The sequence below is a fragment of the Eschrichtius robustus genome, chromosome 17 (genome assembly GCF_028021215.1).
Source record: "Eschrichtius robustus isolate mEscRob2 chromosome 17, mEscRob2.pri, whole genome shotgun sequence".
Lineage (NCBI taxonomy): Eukaryota > Metazoa > Chordata > Mammalia > Artiodactyla > Eschrichtiidae > Eschrichtius > Eschrichtius robustus.
In genome coordinates, this window is record NC_090840.1 from 8,682,727 (window position 1) to 8,700,798 (window position 18,072).

The following is an 18,072-nucleotide window of genomic DNA, read 5'->3' on the forward strand; positions in this document are numbered from 1 at the left end:
GACAGTATCACTGAAAGGGTTAATTGTGCACAGCCAACAACGTGTAAACCGAATAAACTTTAGGTACCCATATCGTCTGGTATAAGTAAAACATGTTTGAAAAGTATAGTCCAACCACTAAAACTCATTTTACAGTACATCAGATTTTTATCTGCATCTTTTAAAGAGCTTTAAAGGAGATGTAACTTACGTTCAACAACAACACTTCACGAAATCACCTTTCTTTGTCTGCCCGTCTTCTTGTACTCCTTGCTTCTCTGCAGCCTCTCACCCCAGTCCCCAAGTCTCTCCCCTCACTCGATGGGCACCTACTTCGTAGGCATCTGCCCCTTGGCTTTTTCTCAGTGCCAGACTCAGCCTCTCTGGCTTCCTTGACTCCCTCTCTTTCACTCATTATCCCAAGTCTGCACTGCAGAGAAGAGCCTGGAACCAACCCACTGAGCAAGAGCATCCTTCCTTTCTCGAAGTGAGTGGAGGTGGCGAGAGCAGTAAAGAGGATTTCTATGGGTGAAGACTATGAATACTCCAGGAGTAATTTCGTCCCTGTTACAAGTGAAATAAGATTAAGAAATGGAGAGAATCTACCAGGGCTGGTAAAGAGTTGTCCTCTCCACTTGGGGACACGCCACTTGATGTTGTGATGTAAATAGCAGCAAGCTCACAGAAGTTGTTTATGACCACTTAACCTCAGCTTGACGGGACATCTTGCCCCCTCACCAAACACAGAATATGAATCGCTCATCTCAGGAAGGGGTTCTCTGGTCGTCAAAATTCTCTTCGGTCCTTCCTACAGGAGTTTCAGCTCCCTGTTTCAACACAATCTGTGGCCAGGGGTAAACAGAGGTCCTACCTGGACGGATCACACACGTGTCTTCTGTGCTGATGTGTAGAGCTGAATTCACCAGGCTCCTCAAGCTAACTTGGCCCTGTGAGGGTTCAAGTCCATTTACCTGAGGAATCGAAGGACCCATTGCTTTGAAATTCCACAGTGTGAGTCTCCAACCCAGAGGCAAAAATTCAGTAACATCATAACACAGCATCCATGTGTCGGTCAGGGTCCAGCCAGGAAAACAGAAACCACAATAAGTATTTAAAACAGAGGTTGGGCTTCCCTGGTGGCGCAGTGGTTGAGAATCTGCCTGCCAATGCAGGGGACACGGGTTCGAGCCCTGGTCTGGGAAGATCCCACATGCCGCGGAGCAACTGGGCCCGTGAGCCACAACTACTGAGCCTGCGCGACTGGAGCCTGTGCTCCGCGACAAGAGAGGCCGCGATAGTGAGAGGCCCGCGCACCGCGATGAAGAGCGGCCCCCGCTTGCCGCAACTAGAGAAAGCCCTCGCACAGAAATGAAGACCCAACACAACCAAAAATAAAAAAAATAAAAAAATAAAAATTTAAAACAGAGGTAACTTAATTTAACACAGGGAATGGGGTACACCAATCTGAGAAAACAAACAGGGATGATGGGGCAAGCTGGAGATTAGCAGGAACAGGAAGCAGAGACCTACCTGAGGCTGGAAGACAAAGCGTTCCTGGGGCCCAGCGGCGGGACCCACAGAGGCCTGTCCCAAGGGAATAGGAGCCTGGAGGAGAGGCCACCCAAGCTAGAACCACGTGGGGGAAATGCCCTGGTTTCTCCCCCATCCCACCCACCTCAGAGTTCCCCACTGGCTGAAAAGGAACCTGGGAGGGTGGCCTGGGTGCAGGGGCAGAAACCCTGCACTCTAGCTCAGGGAGGGGAGGGTGAGTGATGGACCTACCCTGGGGTAAACAGGCCCAGGACACACACAATCCCTTGAGAGATCACTGACAAAAGCTGGGGAAAATAAGGATGCAGAGGAAAGACAGACTTGGCATGCAGAAGCAGCCTGGTCACCTGGGCATGCCCACACCTACTGCCACGAGAGGGGACATGCAGGGCATACGCCGGTTGCCAGACACGGCGGATGACACGCTCTGATCCAGTGAAGCCCCACAATCGCCTGCAGAATTTTACCAGCAGCAAACTAGGCCCAGAGAGATGGAGCAACTCGCCCAAAGTTGTACTGCATGTAGCTTTGGAATCAGAGCTCACTGAAGGCGAGTTTCCATCCACCGTGCTACCCCTGAAACACAGTGCTGCGTTCTCAAAGGTGTCGATAAATACGTGCCTTTCGGCGACGCCATTAGAGGGACAGAGCTGGTGCTGAGGCAGGGAGAGCCGGCGCTCTTCCACCTTCCTTTGCAGGCTTCCTTCTCAGACCTACGGTTATCCTCTGTCACCGGCCCTCACATCCACCCCTCCACCCCCGTCACCACCCTCAGCGCACAGACGCACACAAACCTCGCATCCGTAACAGCCCCAGATCTGCTCCCGGGCAATAACGGGAGAAAAACAACTGGAGCGTTACCCTGACAGTGGCGTCTTTATTTTACCAGGAGATCAGCTCTGTGGCAGAGGCATGAGTCCTTAATGACGGATCTGCAGCTTGTAGAAGGGGGTGGGGATTTGCTCTCCCCCCCGAGGTAACGCCCACATAAGTCACAGCTTGCTGACAAGGCTGACGTTGGAATTTTTTGCTGTTGTTGTAAATTTGAATTCATTTAATCCTAAATTTGGGAGCCCTCAATTATAAACATGGAAGAGAAAAGCCAAAAGATAGACATATACCAATTACTCACTGGGGTCTGTGGTGTGTGTGTGTGTGTGTGTGTGTGTGTGTGTGTAAGAGAACAAAATAAGAATTTTTATCCTGAGTTGACAGTCAATTACAGAGCTAGAGTTAGTGGTTAAAATGTTAACTAAAATTAAGTACAAAGGAGGAAACGTTATAGCATCCTGAGTAAGATCCCTAGAGCCTTTTCCCTCAAGTAGAGGATTCCCATTTCTTAAGTCAGAAGTCCACAGAGGGGATGTGGCTAGGAGAGCAAATCTGAATATTGTGTGGATACAAAAAGACACATTCTTCCCCATGGAGCTGATTGAGACTCTCCCTGAAGATCAGATGATCCCTGAAGACGTTATCCTGCAGATATGTGCGTATGTATGATATCATTAAAAGAATTTTCTTGAAGACAATAGGTAATTCTGTAGGCTCTAATCTGAAATGGAATACCTTAATGATGTAATTTTCAATAAATATAGTGGTTTTGCTGCTATAAAATATAAAGTACTCATAAGAATTTGTGTTACTAATCAAAAACTGGAAAGCCATTTTCCCCAAGGTATTTTATAATGATGGAGGTAGAAAATACCTAATTTTATCAGGAATAATCTTCTCTCATTTGGCCCTTAAATTCCTGAAGATTCTCATAGCTGAGTTAAAAGCACAAGCGGTAGAATTTAGAATCTAACACGTCCTGCTGGTGAGCTTTTATTTCCTCTGGGATCATTTCTATCATTTTTAAAATAACTGTCCCTGTAAGCTGCTGTGTCCATGATAAAAATTACTCAAGTATTTATAATGGTCAATATTCATTAGAGAACTGATTGGGAATTTTAAGTTGTACCCTTAAAATAGCACTTAGGCCACTGCAACATATAAATAAGTGTATAAAACTCTTGTAAAGTCTACCTAACTGCCAAAACTCTTTTGTGGATGCATTTATACATCATAAATATATGAATGCATGAGATCTCTAAGATGCTTAAATCAAACATTAAATTTCATGGCACCATTTGGGTACTTGTGTTGGGATTTAGGGAGAATTTCCTTTGGATAGTGCAGTAAGTGGTTACAAGACAAAATAGGCCCCATTCCACATGGCAGACAGATGAGCTTAAAGAAGAAGTGTATGAGGTAGTTTTTCAAAGAAAGGGAAAAAAATTCCCCAAGATCAGTTATTTGCCCTCCACGTTCATGGTGTGTTTTTTGTTTTTTTCATCCAGAAAAGCAGCAACCATATCTAGGCAGTAAAAAGCAGTACTCTCTGCCTGTGTGAAAGGAGACTTTGGCTTTGTTCAGGTCCAGCCTGGCTCTTCTCTGGGATCCCAGGTCATAATGACCTGTCAGCCGTCTCCACAGGCCCTGCTACCGTTGGTGCCCTGCTCTCAAGGGGACACCAAATCAGTGCTTAACGTGGTCCTGTTTAAAGGCAAGATTCTGCTCTATCCTAACCTCAGACGAACGTAGGTACCATTTAAACTCTAATGGATGGCGTGGTTCTTTCCCCAGACCTGAGATCAAGTAATTGGGATGGAAATATAGATGGATGTCTCAGGAGGAGAGTCAGTTCTGTTCTTTGTTCCAGCAAGAAGTTGCAGGGTGTCTCTTTCTAAAGATCACGGGTAAGCTGGGTGAAATATGAATAATACAGATTTTCAAGTGACTAAAGCACAGCTCAAACTTTAAAAAGAGATAAAGTAATATCTTGAAATCACATGTTTTCTCCCTATAACTATATGACTTTCATAGTAGATTTCTTTAAAATGGTATCTGACAATATTCAAACTGTCACACTGCCAACTCAAGTCTGACCGATCCAAGTACCTGAAGTACATTGCTTTCTGACTTACACAGAGAGGTGAGGAAGTCCAATATTTTCCCTTGTGGATTTTCTAGAATATTAGTTTTGGTTAATAGATAACCTCCCCCAAATGGATCTTATGATGTAAAACGCATAGGAAACCAAAGGTTAAACAAAGTTCAGTTGGTTTCTTTGCTACCAGACTCTTCCAAAGGCTTTAATTAAATAGACCAACATGTTCTTTTACTTCCTAAGAGAAGGCCAAGAATGCGGTGTTTCACTTGGAATCCTCTTTTTGTACGAGGAGACCCTTCAGAATAATATTGTGCAGTACCTATTTTGGGAGATGCTAGTTTACATGATCCCTTTCTGTGGAGGTGGTGAGGATGATCCCACCACTGGCTTTTTGCTCCTGTTCCCTTTGCCTGAAATACAGCCCCAGGCAGCCACGTGGCTGGCTTCCCACATCACCTTGAGTCTTCACTCGGAGGCGACTTTCTCAGTGAGGCCTTTCCTGATAACTTTTTGAAATTCAGTTCCCTTTCTCAACATTCGCTAGCCTTCTTCCCTGTTTATTTTCCAACGTGGCACCTTCTAGCTTTTTTTCCCCTCTACCTTTTGTTTATTATCTCTCCCTCCCTCCCAAATAGAGGGTAAGTTCCTTGAAGGCAGGGACCTTCCTATTGCCACACTCAAGGAACAGCTCTCAGCCTGCATTTTATTCAGCCTATTATTTTATTCAGCACCATCGACTGCTCCATGCATCAACTGTGAAAATACTGAGGTAGTCTGAGAACGCTCCCTTCACTCAGCCTCCAGGACACTGTCCTCTTTCCCGGAGGCTGACTGGCCACCCTTCAGATATCTGTCCTGGATTCTTCTCATTATCTGTGCCTTTAAACATGGCAAAGCTGAGGGCTCAGTCCTGAGATCTCGTCTCTGCTCTAGCTTCACTCACAAAGCACGTGGATGCGAACACCATCGACAAGCTGGTAACTCCCAAGTCATTTTGGCAGCCCAGATGTCCCTACCCGTTGTTGTAGTGGCCGAGCTCATCAGGGCGGGATAAGCTATGCTGAGTTTGGTTTTACTGAGAGAATGAAAGCTTATTTCTTACCTGCTGTCCTTGGTAGGCAGCTCCACTGAGCATGGATCTCTCCTCCAGCAAGTGACTCATAGGCTGGGGCTCCTTGCATTCTGGGGCTTCCCCATCTTCTAGGGCAGCAGAGTTCTTCATTTCCAGCCATGTGGAAGAGAGAAAAAAAAAGCATGGGAGACTCACATCTATTTTGTTTGAGTCTGGAAGTGGTGAATCTTACCTCTACCTACAGTCTTTACTTCTGCCTACGTTCCGCTCTCCGGAACTTGGTCGTATGCCTCATCTTGTAACGTGGGGGCTGGGAAGTGTAGTTTAGCCAGGTTCCCAGACAGGGGAGAAGACCAGGGTACAGGTGAGCTCCACCAACTCCATTGCTAGGAGGAAGGAGCAGTACCACAAATAAATTTCATGGCTTTGTCTTCATAGAATCCTCCCTGCTGTTTATTTTGGAGATGGGTTTTACTGCTAGCTTTAGATATGGAGAAGTGATGTGTATCTAGTGATTAGAAAATAAACTGTGCTCAAATACAAGAAAACTTTCAGCTGACTCAAATCTCCTGCAGAATGAGGCCATGTTAAAATGATTATATCTATGCTATAAAAGTACAATGTTCCCTAATAAGGCAGGGCCAGTATGGAGAGATTCAAGTTGATCTTTAAAACTTCCAGAGTGCTCATTAGGAATACTTGTTCATTCTGTTCTAATAACAACTGTAACTCTTTAAATGACAGCGCTTTCAAACCATGAGGACAGTCCTCTTGTAAATGTCATCTAAAGCGCTCGCAGCTAAAGCAAGATTAAGAAATTTTAACTTGGATTTGAGATTTATGCTTTGAAATGTTTATTGTTTTATCTCAATTAGTGAGCATATGCACCCTTAAAACCCTCATGAAGATGGTCGACAATCCAAATTTTGCTGACATATATAGAGTTTGTATGAACCTACAGTAGGAGATAAGAGCTTCAACTATAAGAACTGACATGTCTGGATTCAACTTCATTCAGTCTCTTACTTGATGTGTGAACTTGAGCAAGTTTTTAACTACTCTAAGTAAGATTATGTTTCCTCATCTGTAAAACTGGGATATTATAGATACTATAACACATGTATTATACCTACATAAGATTGTCCTGGGTGTGATATGAGATAACATATATAAAAATTCCTGGTAGATACTAAGTGCCCAATTCTTAGCTATTAAATTACCTTTACTGACTTTAATGTTTTCTCTTAAATTATATCTATTAAGACTTTAACATCTTACTACACTTACTTATTACGAGCTTAGTTACAGACCAAAGATATTTTTGTGGTTAAAACTTTAACATTTGCCAGAAGGTTTGCTTCGAGTGACCTCTGTGTTCCTTTGACCGTGCTTCTTTCTCTAAGACACACCATGGTTTTGTGACTGTAAGGACTAAAGGGTGAAGCACGTCGTATCTTCCGGCATTGATTTCCTGTGCAAATCAGTGATTCAAGCAATCTGGATTTCTCCACTAATTGGCTTTTAAATAATGAGCAACAATCATCTATTTACCACATAAGGCCCCTGAGGGAAACTTGAAGATGAAGTATTGTGTACTTACCACAATGTATTTGCTATTTCATAGTCAACTAGAAGCCCTTTTATAGGTTACTGTGGTTAGAGAAGCAGGAGTGATTTTTCTGGCGAATTAAATTTTCTTTGCTTGAGCTCAGCTCTGATGACTCAGAGTGACCAGGCTGGATGGATTTGCAGTCTACCTCTTCTCTCCTCCCAACAGCGGTCACCTCCTTGAGGACAGTCACCTCCTTGGTCACCTTGCCTGGCCAGCAATGAGATTGCCAGAGCCCAGGAAGAATGCAGTTCTCCTATTTGGCGCTCTATTAAGTAGGAAGTAAAAAAAAAAAAACAAAAAACAGTTGGTTTTCTTGCTCTATAGACTTTCCTACCAGGTGTGAGGCAGATATCAGGGTAATCAAGATACTCTTTAAGTTTACAGTCACATTTTCTGTTGTCTCGGCAAAAATTTGACAGGCACGCACCATGAGATAGATGGTTTTTGATCTCTTTCCCTTCCGTCCTTCCTCCCTCCCTCCCTCCCTTCCTTTTTTGATCTCTTTCCCTCCTGTCCTTCCTCCTTCCTTCCTTTTAATTAAAAAAAAAATTTTTTTAAATAGAGATTATCTGTAAGCTCATTCTTAGTAAACAGTGAGGCTAGGAAAAATGTAGGGTCTCCTGGTGACAAATAAACCCTTGAAGACTCTCCAACATAGTCACGTGTATTTATTAATCACCAAATCTTTGGATAGCTCTTTTATAGAAGGCTTTCTTATTTGGCCTCTGCAGCATGTTCAGCTTTCCCTGATCTCCACCTCCGGTTATCTATGCTGCTTATTAGCTCTGCTCTAAGAAACTACCATAAATCACAGAGGCTAATCTCTGATCTGTGTCTTTCTCTCAAACGAAGCATCACAGTTTCCCTGTCTCTCCCACTGGACAATGAACGGACTGGACACAGACGTGCATCTCCTGTACCCCTGCACCCCTGCATTTCACTCATACGATGAGCTCAATAACTGCATGGTGAACTGTTGACCAGAATGGAATATGAAAAATATCAAGGAACATTGTTTAGGTTGTAGCCAGGGAAGATTCTGAGTTTGATCTGCTCATCTGGACCGGTTTGACAGAAAGCCAGTTTTGCTTACTCTGTTTAGGAGAATTGCCAAAGCATTATAACAGTTCTAGGATCTGCAGATAAAAAAAATTTCATCCTTTAGCATGCCCTGATCTGAACCTCCACAAAAAGCCCAAGCCCTTCCTACCCTCAAGAGAACACTGGGTTGGTACAGCTTCTCAGAAATCAATGATGCCTTCTAGGAGCGTATATTCAAAGAAAATCCATAGCCCGTAATCAGCTGGAGCTATCTCCCAGCGGCGTCCGAATAAGCATGCTCTTTTCTCTCTCATGCTTGCTACTGATGTATGTAAAGCATTTGGTGTGTAACTGTTATTGCATGAGCTCTCCATTTCCTTGCAAATAGGCGGATATGTGACTTTCACACTAATGAGTACCACGTGGTGTAATAGAAACCCATCACCATGAAATATAGCATTTTTAGAAGGCTCTCTTGCATCAGGAAAGCCCATTTATGCTGCTGAAAATGTTTTTATCTGTCTGCTTTGATGTGGGAAATGGGTGTCATTAGTAGGACATGAACCAAATCCTAACTTCATGCTTGTGTCCTCGTGTTGCCTTCAGACTTACATACATGCAGTTCGGTGAATGAATGGAGGCCTTTGGCTAAGGTCCTGAAAGACACTCAGAGTCACCACAGGGAAGAAGGCAGACGGTCTAAAAGACAGCTCATGTACTCATCCTCTCTCTCTTTCCTTCTTTGCCTTTGGTTTTCAGAGGAATCTTAATAGATGGGGGGAGGGCATAGTATCTGTGAATTTGAGTGGTCCTGCTCTGGTTTCCACATAAGAGCAGTAGAAGAAGTGAGGAAGGATGGGAGTTAGAGACAGCCAGATTGAGCAGAGCTCCCCAAGCCTTGCCAGGCAATATGATTTTGAGGTCAGGTGTGTCTTGAACCCTGTTGGAAGTACGTTTGCCTGCAGGCATTACAAACTTAGCGAATATCACTAGTAAGTGCTTTATTACCCAGCAGGAAACTCGGCCAACTGCCACCAGTAACATCTGTAACTGATTGTCAAGGAAAGAGAGAGGAAATAGTTTTGGCTCTACCATGTTGCTCCTAAATCTTGATCAAACACAAGAAAAGGCAGCTGAGTGATGCTTGAATAGTGCCAGTGTGAAAATGAAGTGCAAATGTAGTGCCCATTTAAAAATGAAGGATATTTCTAATGGACTGCAAGAGTCACTTAATGCTGCCCAAGGCTCCCAAAGAAAAGAGAGACGAGCCCCTTAGAATGTCCTGCAGTGTATCTTGTGCCTTACCATTTACCTTGGCATTCTTTGTCTAACACTTCACATAAGGCAGAAAAGATTAGCCTTAGAAAAGCTTCTACTATACTTAAAAAAATGGCTACTCCTATTGGGGAGTTTTGAAATATTCACAGTAATCATATGCTTTGATTTTATTTTGAGATAACTGTAGACTCACACGCAGTTGTAGGAGAAAATACAGAGCGATTCCGTACAACCTTTATTCAGCTTCCTCCACTGGTAGCATCTTGCAAAACTACAGAGCAATAGCACAGCCAGAATACTGACATCAGCAGAGTCAAGTTACAGAACATCTTCATCACCACAAGGCTCTCTCTTGTTACCCATTTATCAGTCTCGCAGGGCGTTAACAGTTATCTTCTCCCTGGGTATTCCTTCTAGGGAGCCGACCTTGATTCTTTAATTAGCCTCAGTCCTAAGCCCAGGTACCTTGCACGGCTCTGAAAGAGTCATGCCACGTCCATGATGCTGTGACTTTGGTTCACCCTCTTATATTCCACAATAAAGTCCCATCTCCAATACTCATTCCACAGTTACATTTCTGAACAATAGAATGTACAGTAGAACCTCTTCTATCTCCCTCTCTTTCCTAGTTGATTTATCCCACTCAACTGGCTTTCCCAATTTCTTAAAAGAAATTTTTTTCCCGCATGTTCAGACCTATTTCTTATTACCCCACCACTCTCTTCGTCACTGGCTCCTCCTTCATTCATTTTTTTTTAACATCTTTATTGGAGTATAATTGCTTTACAATGGTGTGTTAGTTTCTGCTTTATAACAAAGTGAATCAGCTATACATATACATATATCCCTATATCTCCTCCCTACTTCCTACACTCTCTGGTATCAGATCTTTATTTTAATAACCCTTGAATGCTCTGATTTTTATCTGGTGTAGGAAAATAAGGCAGATGGATGAGAATAGCCTTCTCTGAGTATTCAGAGAGCAAAGAGGGGATCCTAGCTTCAGATTTTCAGGTCAATCATTGAGCCAGTATTCCATTTAGGAGGGATTTAGAGGTAGCACTCTTTGAATGTGGAGTTAGAATGCCTCGGGGACTAGTTTGGAAGATATGCTTGCTAGATTATCTAGTGTGAACATGTATTTGTGTGACTTGGGGGTTAGAGGAAGGATTGATTATAGCGATGTTAGCACTCCAAGCTACCTCTTGTGTCACCACTATTCCAAAGAAAAATATTAAAGAAGCATGACTGTAAATTTTAAAAAAGGACACCAAGGAACACAAACCTGACCTCAGCAGCTTAGGGCGTGAGTAGAGCTCAGGTAGAGAAGGAGGGAGAAGGAATCAAAGTACCAGAAGGCCGTGGCGATGGCCATTTCTGCCAAGTGCTTTAAAGAATATAATCCAGTGTTTGTCCTGTAGTCGACACTCAGAAGTATGTGCTGAATTGAAGAGGTGCAAGGTCTGAAATGATTGTTCAGTGAGGAATTAAAGACAGTAAACCAGTCATTACATAAAGGCAATTTTCTGTTTTCCCCTCTCCTCTGTAAACTCTACCTTGTATTATTTGATACTGATTATTTGATATTATTTCACCAGTATCAAGCAGGCCATCAGTTGTCCAATGTAAAAACATCAAGTCCAATGTAAAAAACATGATCCCATTTAGAAAGGAAAGAAGGAAGAAAAGGAGGGAATAAAGGAAATGAAGGGAAAGGAAGAAGGAAAGGAGAGCTTGGGTAATCATTAGTGCTGTTCACCGACACTTTTGGTCTTTTCTTTACCAGCCACATGGTAGAATTATACTTCCTGACGCCCTAGAAGTCAGCCACGTGTTTGGCCTGTAAAATGTGACGGATGAAGCATGTCACTTCTGGCAGCCAACCTTAAGAGCTAAGGTGTGATTCCCCATGCTGTTTCCCTCAGCTGTGGCAGCCCTGTTCCAGACGGCGAGGCTACATCCCTGGCTGAGAGCAAATCAAGCCCGGCTCCTGCCAACGCTGCAAGGACATTTTGTGTGAACGAGAAATAAATCTTTACAGTTTTAAATGATAAAAAGCAGGGGTTGTGTGTTACTATAACATAACGTAGCCTGTCCTGAATGATACAACATAGTAAGTAACATAGTCTTTTGCAGTAGGATGGTAGGTGTTTCTTCTTTTCTTCTTTCTTATCTTTTTGTATTTTCTAATTTTTCAAATAATTTTTTAAATCAATTTTGTACTCTTCTAGAATGGGTATATTTTTTGTAATAAGGAAATAAATTAATTTACAATAAACTGGGGAAAAGATAATTTTTATGATTTGACTATGTTTATAATTCAAAATTAAATTATATTTTTATTGATAAATGCATGAAATACACACAAATTAATGCCGCTTTCTTGAACCTGGGGTATGTTTTTGGAGCATACTCTTTAGTCACCAAGAACTCTGAAAAACAAAATGTCACACTGTCATGGAATCAAGGTTTACATCTTGAGATAGGTCTGCTCCAGCCCCTAAGAAATGCACCTTCGTGAGGGCGGTGGACCCCTTTGGGGTCCTGGGAGACATTTGTGTGACAGACAGCTTCCCATTTATCTGTGGTTTGCTAATGAGATCAGGCAAAACGACCAAGAACGATGGGCATTGCTTAAAAGAGTGCTCTGTTTTCTAATTTTCCCTTCCCTCATCCTTCCCTTTGCACAATACACCCACCCACCCACCCACCCACACACACACACACACACACACACACCATAATTAATAATGCAGTCAGGCTCATTCGAGGATAACCGAACCATGTGCACATTGCCCTTATTACACAGGAGAGCCTTGTTACATGTGTTTATCTGCACATATTTGTTTGCCGACCTGAATGAGATCGATAAGATCCCATGCCTTCAAGATGGCAGACTCAAAGCCAGGGCCAAGCCACAGACAACTGATGGGTCTCAGCCCTGTGTTTTTTCTTTCAATCTCTTCTGGCACAAATCAAAGACAGTGCCGCTGTCTTTGAGGACTGAGATTCCATAGACAAAAATTAGGAGTCTCTAGATATTTTGTAAAGGTTAATGTTTTCTTTGAGATTTTACCTAGTGCCTCTGCAGTACTATTTACAGGGTTTTCTTCCACTTGACCAACCTAGAAATATATTATATAATAGACTCTCAATAGAAATAAAAACCCTCTTATTGGTCCTATTGAAAAGGATAGTAAAGCCCTGGTTTACAGATAAACCCTTTGCTCTTTTTCTCCTTCTACAGCCCCAGAACCCACGTTTAGCATGTAAGACAATGAATTATAGTTATTTTTAGTTCTGGATAACAAGTTCAAAAGGCCCCAACAGGGCTTAGGTTATTACTTAGTGCTCATTGCAAAGGAAAACCTTCTGGGAAAGGTCTTTCTTCTTAAGAAACCAAAGAATTTTTAGATCCCAAACTGTACCTGAAAGAGAAAAGAAAACCTTACTAAGAACTTCTACTTTTCTAAATTTACATTTGGAATAGTGAGAGATTATGACAAATGTGCAAATTGGTATAAACGGTCTCTCCACCCTTACTTGGTGGTTTCATTAAGTTTTTTAAAAAATAGAATAAACAAAAGAAAAAATACATACCCCTCAAAACAAAGACCTCTTACTGAAATTGTCTAGTTTAACTTTCAAAATATTTAATTCCTTTGTACTCTGTGAAATGTCTAGATAGAGGCAAAATTATTGTTAAATTTTTTAAAGGTCTACCTTTAAGCACAGGTCCACGTACTTACACTGGAAACCAGGTCTCAATGTAGAAGGTGCCCATGGAGCTTATAGACTCAAAGGGTTCTGAAAAAAGTTAATAGCCCTCATTCTTTGTGACTAAAAAAGACCCAGGCAGGGCATTTCATACACGGCAAGGAGCAGCTAGTGGCCTGAACTGTTAGCTCAGATAACCAGGCTCCTTCTGCTTTCATCCCATCTTGCTAACATTCTACAAAGATGTTTGTCGCAATGAAATTGATTGCCAGCACACTTGGCAATTCGAATTGCATTAGATGTTCCTTCTTTTTTCATGCCATTAACGACACGAATACAACCTTCAGAAGTCCTATATCAGGAACTCAGGACCTGGTGCTGTGGGACTAGCTCAGGTTTTATGGTCAAGGTCCCTTGTTCTGTGGACAAGCAGAGCAGCCTCTCAGCAAGTGTAAGCTTATGCCCTGAGCTGGATTCTAAAATTGAAAGCATTTTTTTAAATGCTCTTATTTCCTGATATTTACAAAATGTGTTCACCTGCAGAAAAGGAGGACCTCAATTAGGGGAATCAACTAGCCCATCAATGAGCAAATGTCTGTCCCTGGGACCTACTGTGTGGATCCCAGGTTGAAGTAAGGAGCCAGTTCTGAAATCTGTGAAAAGGAGCCACAGATGTTGGATGCTGTCAGACTTCGGAGGATTTCAGAGAGCTCCATCTCTGAAGAGCCTTTGAAATCCTTTTCCAACCCCTTCCTACCCAGAAAGTTGAGTCATTGCCATGATCACCCAGTGGAGAGGGCTGGAGCCGGAGAGCAGAGAATGAGGGTAAAGGGTAAAGAGAACCATCTTGTAGGGCTCATGGGAACTGAAGCCTTGGTGCCCTGACACTACGAAGAATCCCAGCTCCTTCACTATCTGGGCTGCAAATGCTCTGGTGTAATGTCAGAGGTCATACAATTGTGACTTGGAAAAGACAGGCCTGATGTATGATTTCTCAGCTGTGGAGCTACAGGGGAAGAGGGAGGCAAGGGGAACAGAGGAGACCGTAACAGCTGGGAAGTAAGCGTGTTTCCTGTCTCTCCCTCCGCTAGCTGGTGGGTGCTTCAGTCTGAGAGAAGAAGCAGGCTGCTCTAGGTGGCGGTCCTGCTGGGCCCGTCTAACCTGTGATGTACACTGATTGGTGTGCGTTTCTTTCTTTCCACCCAGGACAGCTTTCCTGCCCGCTTCGGAGGAGTCCATTTTGTCAACCAGCCCTGGTACATTCATGCCCTGTACACACTCATCAAGCCATTCCTTAAAGACAAGACCAGGAAACGGGTAATGAAAACAAAAACCCAAAGGGGGGATTCGGAGGCACAATTATGAAGTCTGTCCTCTCTCTCTCTCTCTCTCTCTCTCTCTCCCTCTCTCTGTATTTTTCATTGCGTTTTTTCCTGCTTTTCTGTAGTCCCTGAGCATTTGAGCCTCAGCTGGAGTTTGCAAATGGCCTGGATTTAATCAGTAATTTAGTAGAACTGAGTTATTTTACAGTCCGGGTGACAAACCAAAGGAAGCATTGAAGGCATGCAAATAACAGATGCCCCTTTTACTGTAAATGCTTGTGGGAAATATGGGGTCAAGCAGCTTCCTGTTCATGGAATATTTTAAGAGCTAGCATTTTGTCCTGTGAATATATTATTGCTACGAAGAATACTGATGATTTGTATTTTTCCCCATGGCTCTTGGGTCATAGCTGCCAGCTCCATCACCTTTGAGATTGGGAAAGCATTCTTCTTTGGAAATAATAGAGCTCGTAGGAAGAAGGCTTTTAGAATCTTGATTGCATCAGCTGACGACATTTGGGAAGCCAGCCTCTTCCACCAGAGCTGGGTATTTTTTCATGGCATTCTGATTAGCTGAGAAACTGAACATTATTTAACCACTCGGAATCTCAGTTTCTTCATTTATAAAATGGAAAAACTAACACCCACATCACAGAGTGGTTGGAGTAATTTAATGAGACAAATAGCATAAAGCTATTCATGTAGTAGAGACTCCATGACACCAATTTCTCTTTCCCATTTAGCTCTCTTTTCTTGTAAGCTTTCCGATTTCAGCTATCACCTGGCTCAGGGACATCACTTCTTAAGGGAACCAGGGTCAGTCTTACAGTGCCTTACATAGGCCTCTATGCCCCAGGGACCCCGTGCTGGGGAAGAGCTCTGAGTATTCAGGGGGGGAATGACGATGTGAGGGACACCCTCCCATACACACTCTGCAGGTTTCCTAACTCCTAGACCTCAGATGCTTCCAGATCCTTAGGAAACACTGCAGTAGGGTATGGGATACGGAGTAATTCTGCTGTCCCCAAATGAGTGTGGAACTGGGAACTAGAATTCACCAGCCCCAAGAGGCAGAGACATTCTGGAACATTCTGCAATCTGTCTGGGGTTCATGACAGTGATAAGGGCAGAGAAGTGCCCTAGACTGTTCCCAATGTGGCTTTATGCTTCCCACTGGCTTCATTTTCTACTTAAGAAGGATCCAGTGGGAATTCCTCCCACAAAGCAATCGACATTTGTGCTGTGCCATTGAAGGGGGTTTCTGGAGCTCTGGGTGCAGAACAGAATCTGACAGGTGGGGATTCCACCTCCTACCTGCTGAATTCCTCCACCCCACAGGACCCCCGGAGAGAGGGCCAGTTTCAACAGCGCTCCTTTTCCTCTAAGAACTGGAAGTGTTGCGTGGGTGGGTACCAGGGCCAGTATTTTGCTGCAGCTTTTCCATGCTTCAAATACTACAATTCCTCCAGTGAGACATTTTGCAAAAGCCAGAATATGTGAATTTCTTCAAAAAAATTCTTGTTAAAATTCAGTCATAGCCAACAATCCAGTGTCAGAAAATGTACATTGCTTTCTGAAGTGCTACAGTATTCTTGTGAAGAATTTTAACACTTAGCTTCTCGTCCCCTGCCTCTTTAAATGATGTCATTACATCACAAGTTAAAATCAGTACAACAGAACAAAGTAGCAAGCATTTATTATATACTTATATAGTACATTATAATAAACAGGCACACCTCGGAGATATCACGTGTTCGGTTCCAGACCACTGCAAAAAGGCGAGTATTGTGATAAAGTAGTCTATTAAGTGTGCAGTAGCATTATGTCTAAAAAAATGTTCATACCTTACCTCTTGCACTGTTGGTGGGAATGTAAATTGATACAGCCACTATGGAGAACAGTATGGAGGTTCCTTAAAAAACTAAAAATAGAACTACCATATGACCCAGCAATCCCACTACTGGGCATATACCCTGAGAAAATCATAATTCAAAAAGAGTCACGTACCACAATGGTCATTGCAGGTCTATTTACAATAGCCAGGACATGGAAGCAACGTAAGTGTCCATCGACAGATGAATGGATAAAGAAGATGTGGCACATACATACAATGGAATATTACTCAGCCATAAAAAGAAACGAAACTGAGTTATTTGTAGTGAGGTGGATGGGCCTAGAGTCTGTCATACAGGGTGAAATAAGTCAGAAAGAGAAAAACAAATACCGTATGCTAACACATATACATGGAATCTTAAAAGAAAAAAAAAAGTTCTGAAGAACCTAGGAGCAGGACAGGAATAAAGACGCACACATAGAGAATGGACTTGAGGACACGGGGAGGGGGAAGGGTAAGCTGGGACGAAGTGAGAGAGTGTCATGGACATATATACACTACCAAATGTAAACTAGATAGCTAGGGGGAAGCAGCCGCATAGCACAGGGAGATCAGCTCGGTGCTTTGTGACCACCTAGAGGGGTGGGATGGGGAGGGTGGGAGGGTGACGCAAGAGGGAGGAGATATGGGGATATATGTATATGTATAACTGATTCACTTTGTTATACAGCAGAAATTAACATACCATTGTAAAGCCATTATACTCCAATAAAGATGTTAAAAAAATTATTAAACAAATTCCTCATTAACAGTCAGAAACTTTACATGTTCTTTTTGTTCTCCTTGAACTTGTATTTCCATTATACTTCCCCCACCGAATCATAGCCTCATATAACATTTTTTTATACTGGAAAGCATTTTATCGATCACCCTGTTACATTTCTTTGCAACAAAAATATGTATATAAATTTAAATTACTCTTTGATTACCCATGACCCTAATGCTTTAAGTATCAAAAATTTTTCTTTTAAGTTGGGTAATCATTAAAATTGTTATTAATGCACAATTGTCCAAAACAACATAAATATATTATAAATGTTAATAATTATTAAATTTTAAAAGTAAAATTCTTATTAAAAAAAAGTTCATACCTTAATTAAAAATACAAAACAACAAAAAAAGTGTAATAGTTACATCGAAGATCACTGATCACAGATCACCGTGACAAATATAATAATAATGAAAAAGTTTGAAATATTGAGAGAATTATCAAAATGTGACCCAGAGACACGAGGAGAGCAAACACTGTTAGAAAAATGGCACCAATAGACTTGACGCCATGTGCTTGACGTAGGGTTGCCACAAACCTTCGATTTATAAAAAGCATAATATCCGTGAAGTGCAATAAGGCACAATAAACAAGGGATGCCTGTAGTATGTAGTATATAGCATAATATAATACTTATATGGTATATTATTATACTATATGAAAGTATTTTAAAAATCACATTTACATTTCATCATGGTTAAGTATGGGGGGGGGGGTGTAATTGATGGCCCTATATTTGAGTACAATTTATGCGCATTGGGCCTGCAACATGAAGAAGTGTGGGAAACGATGTCATTATACAGATGCACTTTAGATAAACTTTCAGGAGTCAATTCCTAAATCTCAGGCAATGGTAATTATCAACTTGTGGCTTATCCACTTTATAGATTTGTTTGAAAATGTTG

At 42.2% G+C, this 18,072-nt stretch overlaps 1 protein-coding gene across 1 annotated transcript in view; it reads left to right on the forward strand.

Annotated features, from left to right (window-relative positions):
• The window catches only part of CLVS1 (clavesin 1), a 144,174-nt gene that overhangs the window by 99,014 nt on the left and 27,088 nt on the right, over positions 1 to 18,072 (forward strand). The window contains exon 3 of the mRNA XM_068525745.1: positions 14,389 to 14,499. Coding sequence (XP_068381846.1) covers positions 14,389 to 14,499 — 111 coding nt within the window. The remainder of the gene's footprint in view (positions 1 to 14,388; positions 14,500 to 18,072) is intronic.